Genomic DNA, 17926 nt, shown 5'->3' with positions numbered 1-17926 from the left:
AGTCGCGGCCGAGTGGCGGGCTGTGGAGGAATCTAACATATAGGCATGGTGCGGGACGGTCAACATAGGTGCTGGGAAGCCAGTGGGACGGACGCCGCTGTTGGACTGCAGGCCCAGAGGCATGGATATGATGGTAGGCTGGCTCAGAGAGTCGCCCGATATTTTCGCCATGCACTTCCCACCCAATGTCTAGTTAGTTCATTATTGGTTATTGCGACCATCCATGTCAATGTTATAATAGATAATGATGTGAGGGCCAAAACATAATTGTAGAAAATACATGTATGTTACAACTTAAATAACTTGCTCTGGGAATACTTTAATTCCAGGCAACGTTTCCCAATTCATTCAGCTATATCCCTTCATGGCACAAAGACATGCATTCCACCTGGGATTAAATCTGATCACTGACCTGATTGTTCCACTGCTGTAATACTTTACTGCCTTTTCAAATCAATATTAATGAGAACCTGTTTGGCTTATCTCACAGACTGAATACTTCTTCAGCTGTGTCACTGATGAATGCATTGATAGGTCATTTCTCAACCTTACGCAATGACTTCTCTGCATGGTACCTACAGGCATTTTGTGGGAAACTGTAGAGCTCAGGCTTCTCTGCCATTTGTAAAGGTCCACTCTGCGGTGCCTACACAAGTGGGAGTGGAGTTACAAGTGAATATGCATGAGAGACAATTTATTCCTTGACATGAAATGGTAAAAACCATCTGACAAGAGGAAATGATGGAAAGCTCCAACAAGTTAAAGATTTTTTGTGAAATGAATTGTCTTTTAACCTCAGTGAATAGTTATTGTGAAGAGTCAAGATGTCCGTCAATGTAAAACAAGGATCCACGTAACCAGTGAATGGGTGGCAGCCGGGAAGACTGGCATAGAGTGGCGTGCCCTTTCAGAATCACTGGTACATTCTGGCGAGAATGTGTAATGTCCTGGATTTAGCCATCAGGAGCTCTGGCACCAGCGGTGGCGATACTGTGGTTTTCAGTTGCCTGCTCGGTCTATAGAGGTAGGCCAAGGCTGACATGAGAAGATCAGAACGGTTCTCCTTGAATACCTAGCATAGGACTTCAATGAGGGAGGGGGGAAAACAAAACAGCCAAAGGCAGTAGCACGCGTTTCACACCCTGACCCAGGCAGAAGGTACAACAGGGGCCTCTCTTTATGGGTCCCACAGCACTGAAGTATAAGTCAACAACAGTAACATGAATAAATGTGATTTCGAGTTGAAATTGTTTTTAGATTTGACACAAATGCTTTTAATTGAGTATTGCCATTGACCTAATGCGTCGCTACATTATCCACTGAAAAGAAACAACTGGACGACAATGCATGAGGTTGGTTTAATGACTACTGGGGCTGTAGTCTAATCACACTGGTCTGGCACACTGTTGTGTTGAACGGTGTCTTGTTACCAGTTGTGAGTCAATAGGACCACAGTCTACTTTCACAAGAACCCTTTTGGAAAGATTCTGGAAACCCCTGTTCAATCTTAAGTCCCTGGACAGACATACAATTGCCTTTGTGTAATGGTTATTATCAAATCAAATCAAACTTTGTCACATGCGCCGAATACAACAATTGTAGACTTTACCGTGAAATGCTTACTTACAAGCCCTTAACCAACAGTGCAGTTCAAGAAGAAAATATTTACCAAGCAGAGTAAAATAAAAAGTAACACAATAAGAATAACGAGGCTATATACATGGGGCACCAGTACCGAGTCAGTGTGCAGGGGTACAGGCTAGTTGAGATAATCTGTACATGTACAGTGAGGGAAAAAAGTATTTGATCCCCTGCTGATTTTGTACGTTTGCCCACTGACAAAGAAATGATCAGTCTATAATTTTAATGGTAGGTTTATTTGAACAGTGAGAGACAGAATAACAACAAAAAAATCCAGAAAAATGCATGTCAAAAATGTTATAAATTGATTTGCATTTAAATAAGGGAAATAAGTATTTGACCCCCTCTCAATCAGAAAGATTTCTGGCTCCCAGGTGTCTTTTATACAGGTAGCGAGTTTAGATTAGGAGCACACTCTTAAAGGGAGTGCTCCGAATCTCAGTTTGTTACCTGTATAAAAGACACCTGTCCACAGAAGCAATCAATCAATCAGATTCCAAACTCTCCACCATGGCCAAGACCAAAGAGCTCTCCAAGGATGTCAGGGACAAGATTGTAGACCTACACAAGGCTGGAATGGGCTACAAGACCATCGCCAAGCAGCTTGGTGAGAAGGTGACAACAGTTGGTGCGATTATTCGCAAATGGAAGAAACACAAAAGAACTGTCAATCTCCCTCGGCCTGGGGCTCCATGCAAGATCTCACCTCGTGGAGTTGCAATGATCATGAGAATGGTGAGGAATCAGCCCAGAACTACACGGGAGGATCTTGTCAATGATCTCAAGGCAGCTGGGACCATAGTCACCAAGAAAACAATTGTTAACACACTACGCCGTGAAGGACTGAAATCCTGCAGCGCCCGCAAGGTCCCCCTGCTCAAGAAAGCACATATACATGCCCGTCTGAAGTTTGCCAATGAACATCTGAATGATTCAGAGGACAACTGGGTGAAAGTGTTGTGGTCAGATGAGACCAAAATGGAGACCTCTGGCATCAACTCAACTTGCCGTGTTTGGAGGAGGAGGAATGCTGCCTATGACCCCAAGAACACCATCCCCACCGTCAAACATGGAAGTGGAAACATTATGCTTTGGGGGTGTTTTTCTGCTAAGGGGACAGGACAACTTCACCGTATCAAAGGGATGATGGACGGGGCCATGTACCGTCAAATCTTGGGTGAGAACCTCCTTCCCTCAGCCAGGGCATTGAAAATGGGTCATGGATAGGTATTCCAGCATGACAATGACCCAAAACACACGGCCAAAGCAACAAAGGAGTGGCTCAAGAAGAAGCACATTAAGGTCCTGGAGTGGCCTAGCCAGTCTCTAGACCTTAATCCCATAGAAAATCTGTGGAGGGAGCTGAAGGTTCGAGTTGCCAAACGTCAGCCTCGAAACCTTAATGACTTGGAGAAGATCTGCAAAGAGGAGTGGGACAAAATCCCTCCTGAGATGTGTGCAAACCTGGTGGCCAACTACAAGAAACGTCTGACCTCTGTGATAGCCAACAAGGGTTTTGCCACCAAGTACTAAGTCATGTTTTGCAGAGGGGTGAAATACTTATTTCCCTCATTAAAATGCAAATCATTTTATAACATTTTTGAAGTGTTTTTCTGGATTTTTTTGTTGTTATTCTGTCTCTCACTGTTCAAATAAACCTACCATTAAAATTATAGACTGATTATTTCTTTGTCAGTGGGAGAATGTACAAAGTCAGCAGGGGATCAAATACTTTTTTCCCTCACTGTAGGTGGGTGGCGAAGTGACTATGCATAGGTAACAAACAAACAGCGAGTAGCAGCAGTGTACAAAAAGGGGGGGGGGGGGGGTCAATGTAAATTGTCCCGGTGGCGATTTTATGAATTGCTCAGCAGTCTTATGGCATGGGGGTAGAAGCTGTTGAGGAGCCTTTTGGTTCTAGAATTGGCGCTCTGGTACTCCTTGCCATGCGGTAGCAGAGAAAACAGTCTATAACTTGGGTGACTGGAGTCTGACAATTTTATGGGCTTCCTTCTGATACCGCCAATTATATACAGTTGAAGTCAGAAGTTTACATACACCTTAGCCAAATACATTTAAACTCAGTTTTCACAATTCCTGACATTTAATCCTAGTAAAAATTCCCTGTCTTAGGTCAGTTAGGATCACCACTTTATTTTAAGAATGTGAAACGTCAGAATAATAGTAGAGAGAATTATTTATTTCAGCTTTTATTTCTTTCATCACATTACCAGTGGGTCAGAAGTTTACATACACTCAATTAGTATTTGGTAGCATTGCCTTTAAATTGTTTAACTTAGGTCAAACGTTTCGGGTAGCCTTCCACAACCCTCCCACAATAAGTTGGGGGAATTTTGGCCCATTCCTCCTGACAGAGCTGGTGTAACTGAGTCAGGTTTCTATGCCTCCTTGCTCGTACACGCTTTTCAAGTTCTGACCACACATTTTCTATAGGATTGAGGTCAGGGCTTTGTGATGGCCACTCCAATACCATGACTTTGTTGTCCTTAAGCCATTTTGCCAAAACTTTGGAAGTATGCTTGGGGTCATTGTCCATTTGGAAGACCCATTTTCGACCAAGCTTTAACTTCCTGACTGATGACTTGAGATGTTGCTTCAATATATCCACAGAGTTTTCCATCCTCATGATGCCATCTACTTTGTGAAGTGCACTAGTCCCTCCTGCAGCAAAGCACCCCCACAACATGATGCTGCCATCCCCGTGCTTCACAGTTGGGATGGTGTTCTTCGGCTTTTTCCTCCAAAATTAACGATGGTCATTATGGCCAAACAGTTCTATTTTTGTTTCATCAGACCAGAGGACATTTCCCCAAAAAGTACAATCTTTGTCCTTATGTGCAGTTGCAAACTGTAGTCTGGCTTTTTCTATGGTGGTTTTGGAGCAATGGCTTCTTCCTTGCTGAGCGGCCTTTCAGGTTATGTCAAAATAGGACTCATTTTACTGTGGATATAGACACTTTTGTACCTGTTTCCTCCAGCATCTTCACAATGTCCTTTGCTATTGTTCTGGGATTGATTTGCACTTTTCACACCAAAGTACGTTCATCTCTAGGATGGCTGAGTGGTCCCATGGTGTTTATACCTGCATACTATTGTTTGTACAGACGAACGTGGTACATTCAGGCGTTTGGAAATCGCTCCCAATGATGAACCTGACTTGTGGAGGTCTACAATTTTTTTTCTGAGGTCTTGGCTGATATCTTTTGATTTTCCCATAATGTCAAGCAAAGAGGCACTGAGTTTGAAGGTAGGCCTTAAAATACATCCACAGGTATACTTCCAATTGACTCAAATGATGTCAATTAGCCTATCAGAAGCTTCTAAAGCCATGACATCATTTTCTGGAATTTTCCAAGCTGTTTAAAGGCACAGTCAACTTAGTGTATGTAAACTTCTGACCCACTGGAATTGTGAGTTATTAGTGAAATAATCTCTCACTTGTGTTAGTAAACAATTGTTGGAAAAATGACTTGTGTAATTCACAAAGTAGATGTCCTAACTGACTTGCCAAAACTATAGTTTGTTAACAAGAAATGTGTGGAGTGGTTGAAAAACGAGTTTTAATGACTCCAACCTAAGTGCATGTAAACTTTCGACTTCAACTGTAGGTCCTGGATGGCAGGAAGCTTGGCCTAGTGATGTACTGGGCCGTTCGCACGACCCTCTGTAGCGCCTTACGGTCAGATGCCGAGCAGTTGCCATACCAGGCGGTGATGCAACCGGTCAGGATGCTCTCGATGGTGCAGCTGTAGAACCTTTTGAGGATCTGGGGACCCATGCCAAATCTTTTCAGTTTCCTGAAAAGGAATAGGTTTTGTCGTGCACTCTTCACAACTGTCTTGGTGTGTTTGGACCATGTAAGCTCGTTGGTGATGTGGACACCAAGGAACATGAAACTCTCAACCTGCTCCACTACAGCCCCGTCGATGTTAATGAGGGCCTGTTCGGCCCGCCTTCTCTTGTAGTCCACGATCAGCTCCTTAGTCTTGCTCACATTGAGGGAGAGGTTATTGTTCTGGCACCACACTGCTAGTTCTCTGACCTCCACCCTATAGTCTGTCTCATCGTTGTCGGTGATCAGGCCCACCACTGTTGTGTCGTCAGCAAACTTAATGATGGTGTTGGAGTCGTGTTTGGCCACACAGTTGTGGGTGAACAGGGAATACAGGAGGGGACTAAGTACACACCCCTGGGGAGCCCCAGTGTGGAGGATCAGCGTGGCAGACGTGTTGTTGCCTACTCTTACCACTTGGGGGAAGCCCGTCAGGAAGTCCAGGATCCAGTTGCAGAGGGATGTGTTTAGTCCCAGAGTCCTTAGCGATGAGCTTTATGGGCACTATGGTAGGATAGTCTTAATCGTAGGTCATCAATTTTATTTTCCAATGATTGCACGTTAGCAAGAAGAATGGAAGGCAGTGGGAGTTAACTCGCTCGTCTCCGGATTCTCAGAAGGATGCCTGATCTGCGGCCACTTTTCCGGCATCTTTTCTTCACGCAAAAGGCGTGGATCTGGGCCTGTTCCAGTGAAATCAGGATATCCTTCTCGTCGGACTCGTTAAAGGAAAGTTTCTTCCAGTCTGCTGTGAGTAATCGCTTTTCTGATGTCCAGAAGTTATTTTCGGTCATAAGAGACGGTAGCAGCAACATTATGTACACAATAAGTAAAAAAACAAGTTACACAAAACGCAAAAAAAAAATACAAAATAGCACAATTGGTTGGGAGAATGTAAAACGTCAGCCATGTTCTTTGGCGCCATTCATTATATCAATAAGTAATGTAGGCGTAAAAGTTTGCAATGGTCATTTATTTCTTTTTTTGCCATGTTTGCCATTACAATAATTGTTTAAAACCAATTTCTTCATTATACTGCAGTTGTATTAAAATCTATTTTACTTTCACCTGTCAAAATGAACATGTACATGATGTACTGAGATACTGTATGTTAACAATTTAATATATAAAATAGAAATGCCTGAACAAATAACTCTAGACAATTCAAAGCAAAACAACATGACAGTACTGTATTAGGAATTCATTAATAAAACCGAGAAAATAGACTGCACCCTTGTGGTAGAGGACTGCCATCTTGTGCCATAGGTCATCCACCACAAAATAAACAACTGCAACCCTGAAGGCAACTGTTTTTTTTACGGAAGTAGAAAAAGAGACAGAAGTGGCTGAGGTGAGAAGTGGAAGACCTGATAGTGATTTCTGAATGTTCAAATTATGTTAAACATGATACGTCCATACCATCTCTCAACCCTTTCACCAGTTCAGTCCATACAGGCTTTCACTGGCTTTTTTTATTTGGAGGCTAAGGTCCTCTCCCACTCCACCTCCACAACTTTGTACAGTTCCATGGTGGCTTTGGCATCCTCCACGGACGAGTGCCCCTTCTTCCCAGTCTGAGAACACAAGGGGAATTCCTTGTTACTACAAAATAACATAAGCTACACAATAAGAGGTTTATTAGCTTACTACTTTTGTCGAGACAAGAAAGAACAACCCAGACTGAATCACTGTAGATTATATTCAAATCAATCCCATTTCAATCAGAAGTCTCTTCTCACCTGGATGTTGCGGTTGAACAGGGCCTTGGTGAGTCTTTTCAGTGAGGCAACATCTTTCTCTGGAAAGCCAGCCTTCTGGTTGAGGAGAGGAATGCGGGATGTGTCCCGCGTTAAGACAGCAGGGTGACTGTAACTCAGGGACTTGAAGTCATTGTGGACAGCATGCCCTATCACTACCTTTCCTGCAAGGATCTTCAGTATCTATAGGAGGGGGGAATACAAATAAGAGATCAAATGATATCATGGTCATGTTTAGCAAAGTAAAGGTCCAAATAGAATAAGGGGCAATTCCACTGTAACAGATTTACGCTTTGACTCAGTTTTTTCACTTGAAAATATATGCCAAACAAAAACCAAAAAACCATACAACCAATGTTCCCTCTAAAAAAAAAGTATCACTGAGCAAATTTCAGGTCTGCTGAGTGCAAACTTGAACGTTGAAAAATTCAGTGCAATTTCCGGCACGCGTTTACTGTGAACAATGATGCTGTTCCCGCTTTAGGTTAGTTTTAACAGTGGTCAAGTAGGCTACTGTGAGTATTTGATAATAATGTAGTCCTACCATCAAAATCAACAGTAGCAGCCAATGTGTGGGGTTCAATGTAGGCCTACGTTACATGAGACTTTGGGGGGAAAAAACCTGCAGGGCTCGACATTAACCTGTTAATCCACTTGACCTTCAGATAAGACAACAAAAAAGGTTGTGTTGTTTGATGCAAGAAACCACTTCACAAAATAAAATGCATAATTATTCCCATACCATTGCTACAGTGAATCAGACAAATTATGCTACCCTGCCTATTGGCTACTTAGCTTATTCAAGCCTGTCTCAAAATACAACACTACAAAGCTATTTACCTGACTCGCTTTTCAAAGACAATGCTTACATTTTGTGCTCTTGTAGGAAGCAATCAATCCTCCATTGCCGACTACAAATGATCTATAACTGGGCTAATAACTCACTAACTAGCAAAGGATATGAACAAATATGCACACGTCACTACACGTAGCTCTCGCTTTGATCTAAAAAAAAAGCGCATCTACTCATGACCGCTCATGCTGAAAAAACAGTCCAGTTCAAAATGAATGACAAGTGTTGATATTAGTTGGCAGGGGTCTTTACGTCAACATTACTGTGTTTTGATGTATTTCTGATACCTTTTAAGACTTTTTCTGGTATATGTTTTCTAAGACCCCTTTTCCATCCGTTTATCCAGAAATCAAAGCCTTTGCTAATATCCCATTTTCAAGATGGATAATGGTTGAAAAATGTATCTATGCCTTCATTTCCCCAAAATATAGACTCTTAGCTTTCATTTGACACCCAATTTGATATGCTCATAGGTCCTTTACGGTGGAAAAAGGTTAAACGGAAAACATATTTTTCATCCTCCTTTGAACATTCTCTTCCGGGAGCCTTCTTACCTCCTTCCTGGCATGTTGAAATGGCATGGCTTTGACCAGTTGATGCCAGGAGATGCCACTCCAACGAGTCCGGTAGTCAGTGACTGCGTTGGTGGGCTTAATGTACTTGTCATACACCACGTCTCCATCATAGGAGACAATACTGCATCGTGCCAGCTCACTGTTGCGACCCTTGGGGCCCGTGCCAACCATCTCACAGTCCAAGGCAAGGTACTTCAGGGGGTTACAAAGGGGGGCCGACCCCCTTGGGACAGGGGCACAGCGGGCAACAGTCCTGGTGGGTGGGGTTTGGTGCCCCGGGGTGATAGTCGAAGTGGATTGCTCAGGATTGGTGGAATTCTCCACAGTTATGGTCAAGGATGTTGAGCTGCTTGTGGATGATGCAGGCTTGGAAGCAACGCTTCTAGCATGATCTGACCTGGGTATGTGATATGAACTTTTACTGTGAGTATTCTGCGTGTGAGCAATGCTTTTGTTATGTGCAGCATTGGGTTGAGACGGCCGGTTGGCCCCATTGCGCCAGGGAGGTGGGCCCTGATGTTTATTCCCCTCTCTGTGATTGTGCTGGTTCTGCTTTTTGTTGAGGTAACCCTTTTTCTCCAAGAGTCGCCGCCTGTTGATGAATGCCTTGTGTTTGTTGCTTCCCGATGAGTCCTTACAGCGTCCACTGCTGCCAGAACAGTCCAGGTTTAACATAATGTCAGACATCTTGGAGGGGAATCTTCCTCAGCTGGAGCTGGGTTTGTTCTTGGACTAAAACTGTTTACGTCCCACTCCCTTCAACAGGACATACAGGCATTCACTGCTGTGCAAAAGGTTCAAATATTTGCTTTAATCAAATGTCATTCTGGCCCAATTATCATGACATCAATGGAAGCGGTATTGTAATACCTGGACAAAAACAAAATTGAGTTCTGTTAACAAAGCAGATGGTATGTCTGAAATTGTAGGAAAACATTCTAGTCATGACAAACAGAGAAGCCAGCTAGTTAGCTGTTTATATAATTTTGCTAGTTTGGTACTAGCTTAGTATGAAACCCATTGAGCCCACGTAGCTAGCTAGCCACAATTAACGTTAGGTATTTTCGAAGAGTATGTGTAATCCGTGTAGTGTAAACGTTAGCTGTCAGGATGATATTACAGTCAAAAATACGGTTTAGGCGAGCTAGAATTGGGTCATTGGCTAGCTAGCTAACTAGCTATAGTAATACTAGCTAGCTCTAATGCTAAGATTCCCGAAACAGCTAGGAATGAAACTCTATTCTCCAGACAGACTAATTTAACTGTATGTCTTCACTCATATTGTATCATGATAATATGGTGGTGCACAAATCAGCGTTATACAACAAATTACACATATACACCGACCTATAAACATAGCACCATGCTCCGACTTCCTTAACAGCCGACTACTTCCGGTTCAGAGGTCGTGTTGTGATACACATGATGGGTGTGCGCTGTGAGGAAGAGCTACAAACACTTATTTCTTATCGTCGTTATATAAAAGTCTTTCACTCCGACTCTGTTGAAATAGCGTATTGTTGAAATGTTTAATGTTCACAATTCATAACCGGTTGTTGTAGCCAGTCAGTTGCGGATGCGACGGTTGAATGATGTGCTCTCGGACACTTTCAGCAGAGCAGCAGAGTTGGCAAGAAATCTTACATATTTTCTGCCGACATACAAACACATCTCCGATTCCTTCATAATTGTACGTAGCAAGCAACGCATTCTATTTCTAAGCTAAGTTATGCTGCTGTAGGTTCTTATACGGTTATTTGATTATAAGATGATCACGTGATATAATGCTATCAAGTCTTGAGTCCTCCGCTTCAGGTTGAAGTTTCCCCTACAGATCTAGGATCAACTTCCCCTCCCTCAATCCTGACCTAAACGATTATTTGGAAAAATGCAAAACTGATCAAAGGTCAGCGTCTAGAGGCAACTTCACCCTACACGCTCCCATGATGCTTGATCCCTTTCTCAAAGGGCCCCTGGATAGATTTCTCTAGCTACTCATCAATTAATGTGTTATTGACAATGCATGTACAAACTATTTTACTAGTGTAAAACATGAACCCTGGTCTAGCTCACTCTCGTTTCCAAAACGGTTCTGCAAGACTAAAGCCGGGCAAGGCCCATATGTCCACCCACTCTGCCAAGAGTGTTCATCCACTGAAGTTGTTGTCTGCCCTGTGGAAGAGGGGCAGGGATGTCCAGATTTTATCCTAACGGGCCTCCATGCCTGAGGGGACCTCAGTGCCACCCTCCTTCGCCACTTTGCCAGCTGCCCTCACGTTCGTGGCATCACCTCAGTTGCGTTTTGCTACATGAAGATCACCACCAGCTAGAACCCAAACCCCCCTGGCCTCATAGCCCCTCCCCTTTCCCCTTTGCCCACCAATGAGACATATCACTCAGAGTTTGGCTACCCAATGAGCTCCTGGGTGCAGGGGTTGCTGGGACATCAGCTGTCCTATAAAGCGCGGGAGGGGGCATGTCACGCCATAGAGGACTACGTGCACAGGCTGCGGGAGGAGAGTGGGTTGCTAAGGATGCACTGTTATCGGGCAACCCTTGAGACAGTTATCAGGGAGGTGAAGCCAGAGCTGCGCAGGCCCGGAGTCCAGGCGATAAAGAAAGCACATCTACTACCCTTTACAGAGTGAGTGTTTACACAAGTTTGTATCCATACCTCTTCAGTCTGTATCATTAGGCAGCAGCTTTCACTGTATGTTAGGATGAAAACCTAAGAAATGTATCCTTGCATATGTCTCAGAAAAACCTTTACAATTTGGTATTATCCTTGTGTAAAATGATAATCATTTTGATGATCACATTTAGGAATTCAGTAGCTGCATTCTCTCTATATAGCCTTTAGGTCAAACATGATCATCTATCTTATATGTACCCCTGACCCCCTCTCACCATGTACCCACAGGTATGCCCGTCTGGGTCTGCCCCGCGTTGGCCTGCCCCCTGACCTGCCCCTGGACACCTGCAGAGTGGGGGCCATGCTGAGGCAGGAGGGTCGTGTGGTGGTATACTTCAGCGTGGCTCTGCTACTGGCACCGGTGGTGTAGACACTGGTGCTGCTGGACAGGATGCTATACCTCCAGGAGAAAGGTGAGGAAATGTACAGAGACTGTGTGTTATCAGATCTTGTATCTGGATTCCATACATGGGCCCAGTGCTAACAGTAAAGGTGTTATTTGTTATTGCTTGATTGTTGGTGTAGGTATAAAGAGTCAGCTGGTGCCATTCTTTGACCCTGCGTTGACCCTGAAACCTGGTACTGATGGCTTTGACACCTCTAAAACCGTGTGTTGTGTTCAGAGTTTACTACCTTACTCATTGGTCCTCAAAGATTTTGGAGTGGAAGTTTAGAAGTGAGTATCTGTGTCCGAATATCCGTGTGAAAACCCAGCAGTGTTGCAGTTCTTGACACAAACCGGTGCGACTGGCACCTTCTACCATACTCCGTTCAAAGGCACTTTAAATCTGGATTTGGTTTCATTAACATATTTAGTGAAACCCAAGTGCATATATACACTAAATCAAATACCCTAGTACACACACCAAAACTTTTCAAATGTTCAAATCAACAACAAAAAACGTAGACAGTCCGGTGCATCGCAGATTCAAAACTGTTGGACAGCAACATAAAACTAAAGCACTGATAATTGGGAACGAGATCAGAATGACTGCTAAGGCTTGATCCATAAATTAAATAGGTAGCCTAGCCTACAAACCTAAAACAATCCATATGTTCAAATCAAAAGGCCTGATTAACATGACATCAATAACGCAGCCACATCCCGAGTCCCCACTGCTGATGCATTAAAAAATCTAAAGATGGTTTCGTTTAAAACCTCTAATGAACAATACTTTAATGAGAACAAAAATCCACTTTGGGTAAATAAAAAATGTTTTCACAAGATGTAGCCTATGATGCAACACGCATGATCATTTTAAAGAGAACAAAAACTACTTGGCCTACAGTACATTTGAACACCACCGCAGAAGCTTCGCTATTAGGCATCTTCCCAATTAAGTTGCCTAATTTTGTTAGGTCCTAGTTCTCCAAGTAGCCAATCACTCACAGCCTACCTCTTCCAATGCATTGTGGAAAAATGTGCATGAAATTCTACTAGATGAGCTGAAATTAGTAACATTTAAACCATACCTGATTTTTGAAAATTACATACTATAAAATGTTTTCCCATACTGAGAATGCGTCATGCACAATTGCATTGTTTCGTGTTATTGGTTAATTTTGGTAGCACATCCCCATATCTGGTTCTCAAAGCTGAAATAGGTATGACATCTGGACATTTAAAGTATACTTGATTTTCAAAATGTCACATACTATAAAACTTTTGCATACTCAAAATGGCCTATTTAGAACGCAAGTATGGGTATTCGGACATGGCCAGAGTCAAATGACTAATATTTCATCACAGAATGTGGAAAGTGGAGGGCACGCAACCATACATGTAATGCAATTGCTTTTCCATATTGTCTGGACAAAATTGCTTTTGAGAGAATGTACCCCTTTTCTGGCAAATTGTGGCAATGAATAAAGACTAGTATTTAGATTTCACCTGATGAATTCTTAGTTATTTTTCAAAGCCCGTTTCCAGTGGTCACTGTCATGTATTTTCTCAGGGATTGACACACTGACACTCAATCGACCTGTACAGTCGTTTTGAAGGCCGATTGAAGGATTAGTTTAATGTGGCCAATGTATTTTACGCAGCAGTCATACATGAAACCCTGACATCTTGCTAAGTGCACGCTCATATTTTAAGCCAGCAAGCTCTAGACGTCAAATCTTATCCACAGACCTAGTTTGTTGGTCCAGGGTGGTGCCATTAGATTTATTCAACCAGCTAGAGTTACATCATGATCAACCACATTCTGTAACAGTTGCAACATACCATTGGTCGTATCCATGGCTCATGACCTTCTAGACAGTATCATGTACCTCTGACTCGAACCACAAATGTTTCGAATTTGTCTGCACCACACGTGAGTGTTACAGGGAGTGTTCAACGCAAATGACTGAAGCATCCAGACTCCAGTATTAAGTTGTCAGAGACTGCAGTGTTGTTGCCACCAACACATCGTCACATGCTCTAAAGCAGTTTCTTTTTTACATGGATTTAAAATCAAGCTTTGCATTTCATTAAGATTGGCTGCATCCTAATCAGTTTCCCCAGTCTGCTTTGTGGGAACTTTTTTTCCCCCCTTCATCTCTGGAGATTTGCATAGTGCACACCTGACAGGAAGTCATTTTAGAACAGTGTTTGGCTGAAAGTGCAAACAGAAGGTGTTGTGCATTTCAGTACAAAGCCTTCACTAAAATGTTGGGTGCAGTTTGCCACGTTTAAGCATAGGTGGCAGACCAGGGGCCATATGAAGAGTCTCAGTACAAGTGCTGTTTTATGATCAAGTCCGTACCGTCCATGTAAGCTTATTCATGGATTGAAAAAGCAAAACTGATCCTAAATCAGCACTCCTACTCTGAGACGATTGATTCATACAGCCCAGAGTTCATGCAAAAGACATGTACCAGTAACACGCATTCAAGTCAATGAGCTGAGTTTAACATTTAGAAAGACAGCAATGATCACCTTTATTGATCTGAGCAGAATGTTACTATAAGTGCAATGAGAGCGATAGTACACTGAAACTGCCCAGTCCAGGATTCTCTACAGAAGCAATCATTTTACAACAGTGAAAAGAGCCTTTGTTAGAAATTACCACTATGTGACAATAATATTGAAACATTTGCCTGTTTGTCAAAAGTATAAACAATTATTTCAATCAAATGAAAACATGCATTACTTTTATTAACAAGGAATAATGAGTAGAAAGGTGAGGTCACAGACTGTTTCCCAACTCATTCATTCAGGCCCTGTACAAAGAACTCGTTACAGGCCACCGTCAGCACAGAAACCAAGATGACAAACTCCTGGAAGTCCACTTCGCCATCTTTGTTTTCATCCAGATCACTCATGATCTTCTCTACTACCATAGGGTCTTTGCATGCCTGAGCGAGAGGAGTAGAAACAGTTAATGCATTGAAAGGTAGGCCCAGACCAGAAGCAGCCGCATGACTCTTGGAACAGTTGTAGATAAGAATTGGAATAGGCAATGCGCAGAAAATTGCACAAAGCCAATCAGATGGAAAGCGCGATCTCATGCCATTGTTATACTCATCAAATCATTTTATATCTATGAAATGCCTAGGTGATAAGTGTCATTTCTAGGCAAGGCCACAGTATTATTGAAATTATTCTAGTACAATATATTGTGAAGGGTCCCGCAACTGTTCAATAAATCAAGACTTCTCCAATGCTTGCCTGTATGACTTGCTTAGGGGCAGTTTTAATTTTGTTTATGTCGATTAAATGTAATTGAACAGAATGTCATATTGAAGCCACATATCCCTCCACTGGACAGCATTAGGAATCAAACTCACCGCCAGGAAGTCACTCAGTTCACCCTGCAACAGATTCTTCAGCTCAACTTTGCTCAGCTTGTACTTGTCCCCTTCTTTTGAAGAGTAGGAGTGGAACACTTGAATTAGCCCCTCCATTGCACTCTCGAGTTTGGAACCCATTTTACACTGCTGTGAATACCTAAAAGAAATGTAAGGGACAGGTCAAGCCATGACAATGTATAAACAATAAGATTATACAGTAGAAGTCAATTTGCATGAAGTGAACTCCTTACTGGTTCCTGTTTATTTTGATATGAAACATTTGTCAGTGTGTAGAATATTGTAAACTGTATGCAACAGCCACTGGGGCCAGTTTCTTTTTAGCATTTAATCCAGTTCAAAATGATCATGTGGGTTGTTAAATTCTATCCCCTTTCAAATTTGGTGTTTGAAAAACAGTCAATTATGATCTAGACAGGCATCATAACTAGCAACCCATGAATTAAAATCTTTAAATAATACATCGACTCCAGCAGCAACTAGAATTGAAAAATATTGATCCAAAGGAGAATGAGACATTGCTATTGGTTGTCCTGGTGAGCACACTTCAACAATACAGCCCTGGTGGGCCTACAGAGGAAACAGTCATACCTTGCTGTTCTCAGGGGTCCATGATAAACCTTCTGAAACGATTGGTTGTCTCAGTAAGGTTATAGATGGTTTCACAAGCTATAAACTGTCATCCCCAGAGACAAACAATGTAGCCCATTCTTTTGTGATGTGTGCAGCTATCCTAGTAATTCAAGCTCTGAAGGGTGTAGGCCTAATGTTTGATGCATCTAAAGCACACAACACCCCTGAAGCAAGCATTATTTGATAAGTTTAGACTGTGGTTCTGTTCCTTACAAATGTGATCGGCTATGTGAAAATACCCTCATTAATGCCAAGGGCTGTTGAGGCAATTTGACTGAAAGTACACTGAGTGAACAAAACATAAGGAACACCTGCTCTTTCCATGACAGACTGACCAGGTGAAAGCTATTATCCCTTATTGATGTCACTTGTTAAATCCACTTCATTGTAGTTGAAGGGGTAAAAACAGTTTAAAATAAGGACTTTAAGTGTTGAGACATGGATTGTGTATGTGTGCCACTGAGGGTGAAAGGGCATGACAAAAGATTTAAGTGCCTTTGAACAGGGAAAAGTAGGTGCCAGGCGCACCAGTTTGAGTATGTCAAGAAATGCAACGCTGCACAATAGTGTCCCCATTTGTATTAAGAATGGGCCACCACCCAAAGCACATCCAACTTTACAGAACTGCGGGAAGCGTCGGTGTCAACATGGGCCAGCATCCCTGCGGAACGCTTTTTACCTTGTAGAGTCCATGTCCCTGACAAATTGAGGCTATTCTTAGGACAAAAATTGGGGAAGGTCTACCTAATATTTTGTACACTGTATAGCTGTTATTCCATTCAGTATAGGCCCAAAGCTCATTTGCTGAACTTTTTGTAGGCCTAGTTTAAGCTAATTATAAAACAGATTGCAATAACCAAAAGAGAACCACTATAAAATAGAAACTCAAATGCTACAGATTCCCCCAAAAAGGACATTTGATTTCTCTCACCTGGTAACCCATAGGCTGCATGGCACAAACATGTACATATGCTCAACAAGAAATAGGCATACAGGTTATGTTAAAAAAAATATATATATATATATATATATATATATATATATATATATATCATAACCACGTTCTCTACTCACCTCAAAGCTGATGACAAACGAAGCAGAAGTGGCGTCGACTCTCATCTTACCTCTTTTATGCATCTCACCTGAGACAAAATTAAAATCAGGCGCCTCCCACCGGTGAAACCTACAACATCACGGATGCAAATGACACAGGTAGGCCTAATTCATTTGACCATGTAAGGTTACATTTCACGGTGCAACTACTAATTATAATTATTATACAGAATGTATTAGCCTATCGCATAAACAATTCAGTATACAGTCGTATAGGCTGTATTTAACAACGACGTCTTCAAATGATGGGAACTATTGGTTTAAAGCAACTAAAATTACGGACTTCCATTCTGAGTTTAGTTGCAACGGAAACCGTTTACGGTTTAAGAACCTCACTGATGCACTCAGAGGAAACGGCGACGGGACCTACCTGAATTTGTCCAATAGAAACTCTTGCAAAACGTTTTCTGTTTGGCGTAGGCTAAATGGTTTCTGTTGCGAAACGTTTTGCAACAGACGAAACGTTTTGCAACAGAATTGGCGTAATGAATGAATATACCGTATGTAACGTTTATTCAAGTGCATTACATGAGCCGTTGGACGTCCCCTTTAGCCTTCTGAGGGAAATGCCGTGACACTTACCAAATGCTCAGTCTAAACGCAAATAGGCCTATACCTCGCACGAAAAGATACTGTTTTGGAAATATTTGGAATAACTTTCACATCAGTGAGAAGGTATTTATGAAAAAACAAAAGGCTAAATGACTACACACCTTTTTAGGATTAAAGGTCCATGCAGGGCTGCCATATTTCCATGTTATAGCGCTTATTTAGGCCTACGGAAGACAGAGGCGACCGTGAGAAATGTGCAGGAGGGGAAAGACAAAGGAATATGCAGTATCGGTGAAAATAGTTGTGTGTTTAACTGTGGGGGTACCCATGGTGCTGAGGATCAGAAGTTTCCACCGAGAGAAAGGCAGGCTGAAGTTGCTTGGATCAGAGTAGTACAGAACGTTTGGTATGCTGAGACAGTGAAGAGAGTAGGAGAGGAAGATGGGTACAGGGCTAGAGATC

At 42.4% G+C, this 17926-nt stretch overlaps 3 protein-coding genes across 3 annotated transcripts; 1 reads left to right on the top strand and 2 right to left on the bottom strand.

The window, feature by feature from the left end:
* Nucleotides 1-6449: 6449 nt before the first annotated feature.
* On the bottom strand, nt 6450-10138 carry isg20l2 (interferon stimulated exonuclease gene 20-like 2). Its single transcript, XM_014162275.3, has 4 exons — nt 10027-10138; nt 8659-9549; nt 7234-7434; nt 6450-7068 (listed from the first exon to the last, which is right to left on the bottom strand). Exons 2-4 carry the CDS (start codon nt 9364-9366, stop codon nt 6967-6969), a joined length of 1011 nt encoding a protein of 336 aa, XP_014017750.1. The 5' UTR covers nt 9367-9549; nt 10027-10138; the 3' UTR covers nt 6450-6966.
* Nucleotides 10139-10878: 740 nt separating this feature from the next.
* Nucleotides 10879-13261, top strand: LOC106580823 (methyltransferase-like protein 25B). Its single transcript, XM_014162288.3, has 3 exons — nt 10879-11323; nt 11600-11784; nt 11897-13261. Exons 1-2 carry the CDS (start codon nt 11094-11096, stop codon nt 11739-11741), a joined length of 372 nt encoding a protein of 123 aa, XP_014017763.1. The 5' UTR covers nt 10879-11093; the 3' UTR covers nt 11742-11784; nt 11897-13261.
* Nucleotides 13262-14271: 1010 nt separating this feature from the next.
* On the bottom strand, nt 14272-16972 carry LOC106580834 (protein S100-A1). The gene is made up of 3 exons (XM_014162318.3): nt 16874-16972; nt 15146-15305; nt 14272-14713 (listed from the first exon to the last, which is right to left on the bottom strand). The coding sequence occupies exons 2-3, from the start codon at nt 15284-15286 to the stop codon at nt 14564-14566; spliced, it is 291 nt and encodes a 96-aa protein (XP_014017793.1). The 5' UTR covers nt 15287-15305; nt 16874-16972; the 3' UTR covers nt 14272-14563.
* Between the last annotated feature and the right edge of the window lie 954 nt (nt 16973-17926).

This window comes from Salmo salar, chromosome 02, assembly GCF_965601325.2.
Source record: "Salmo salar chromosome 02, fSalSal1, whole genome shotgun sequence".
In the NCBI taxonomy this organism is placed as follows: domain Eukaryota; kingdom Metazoa; phylum Chordata; class Actinopteri; order Salmoniformes; family Salmonidae; genus Salmo; species Salmo salar.
This window is presented reverse-complemented; position numbering and strand designations above follow the sequence as displayed.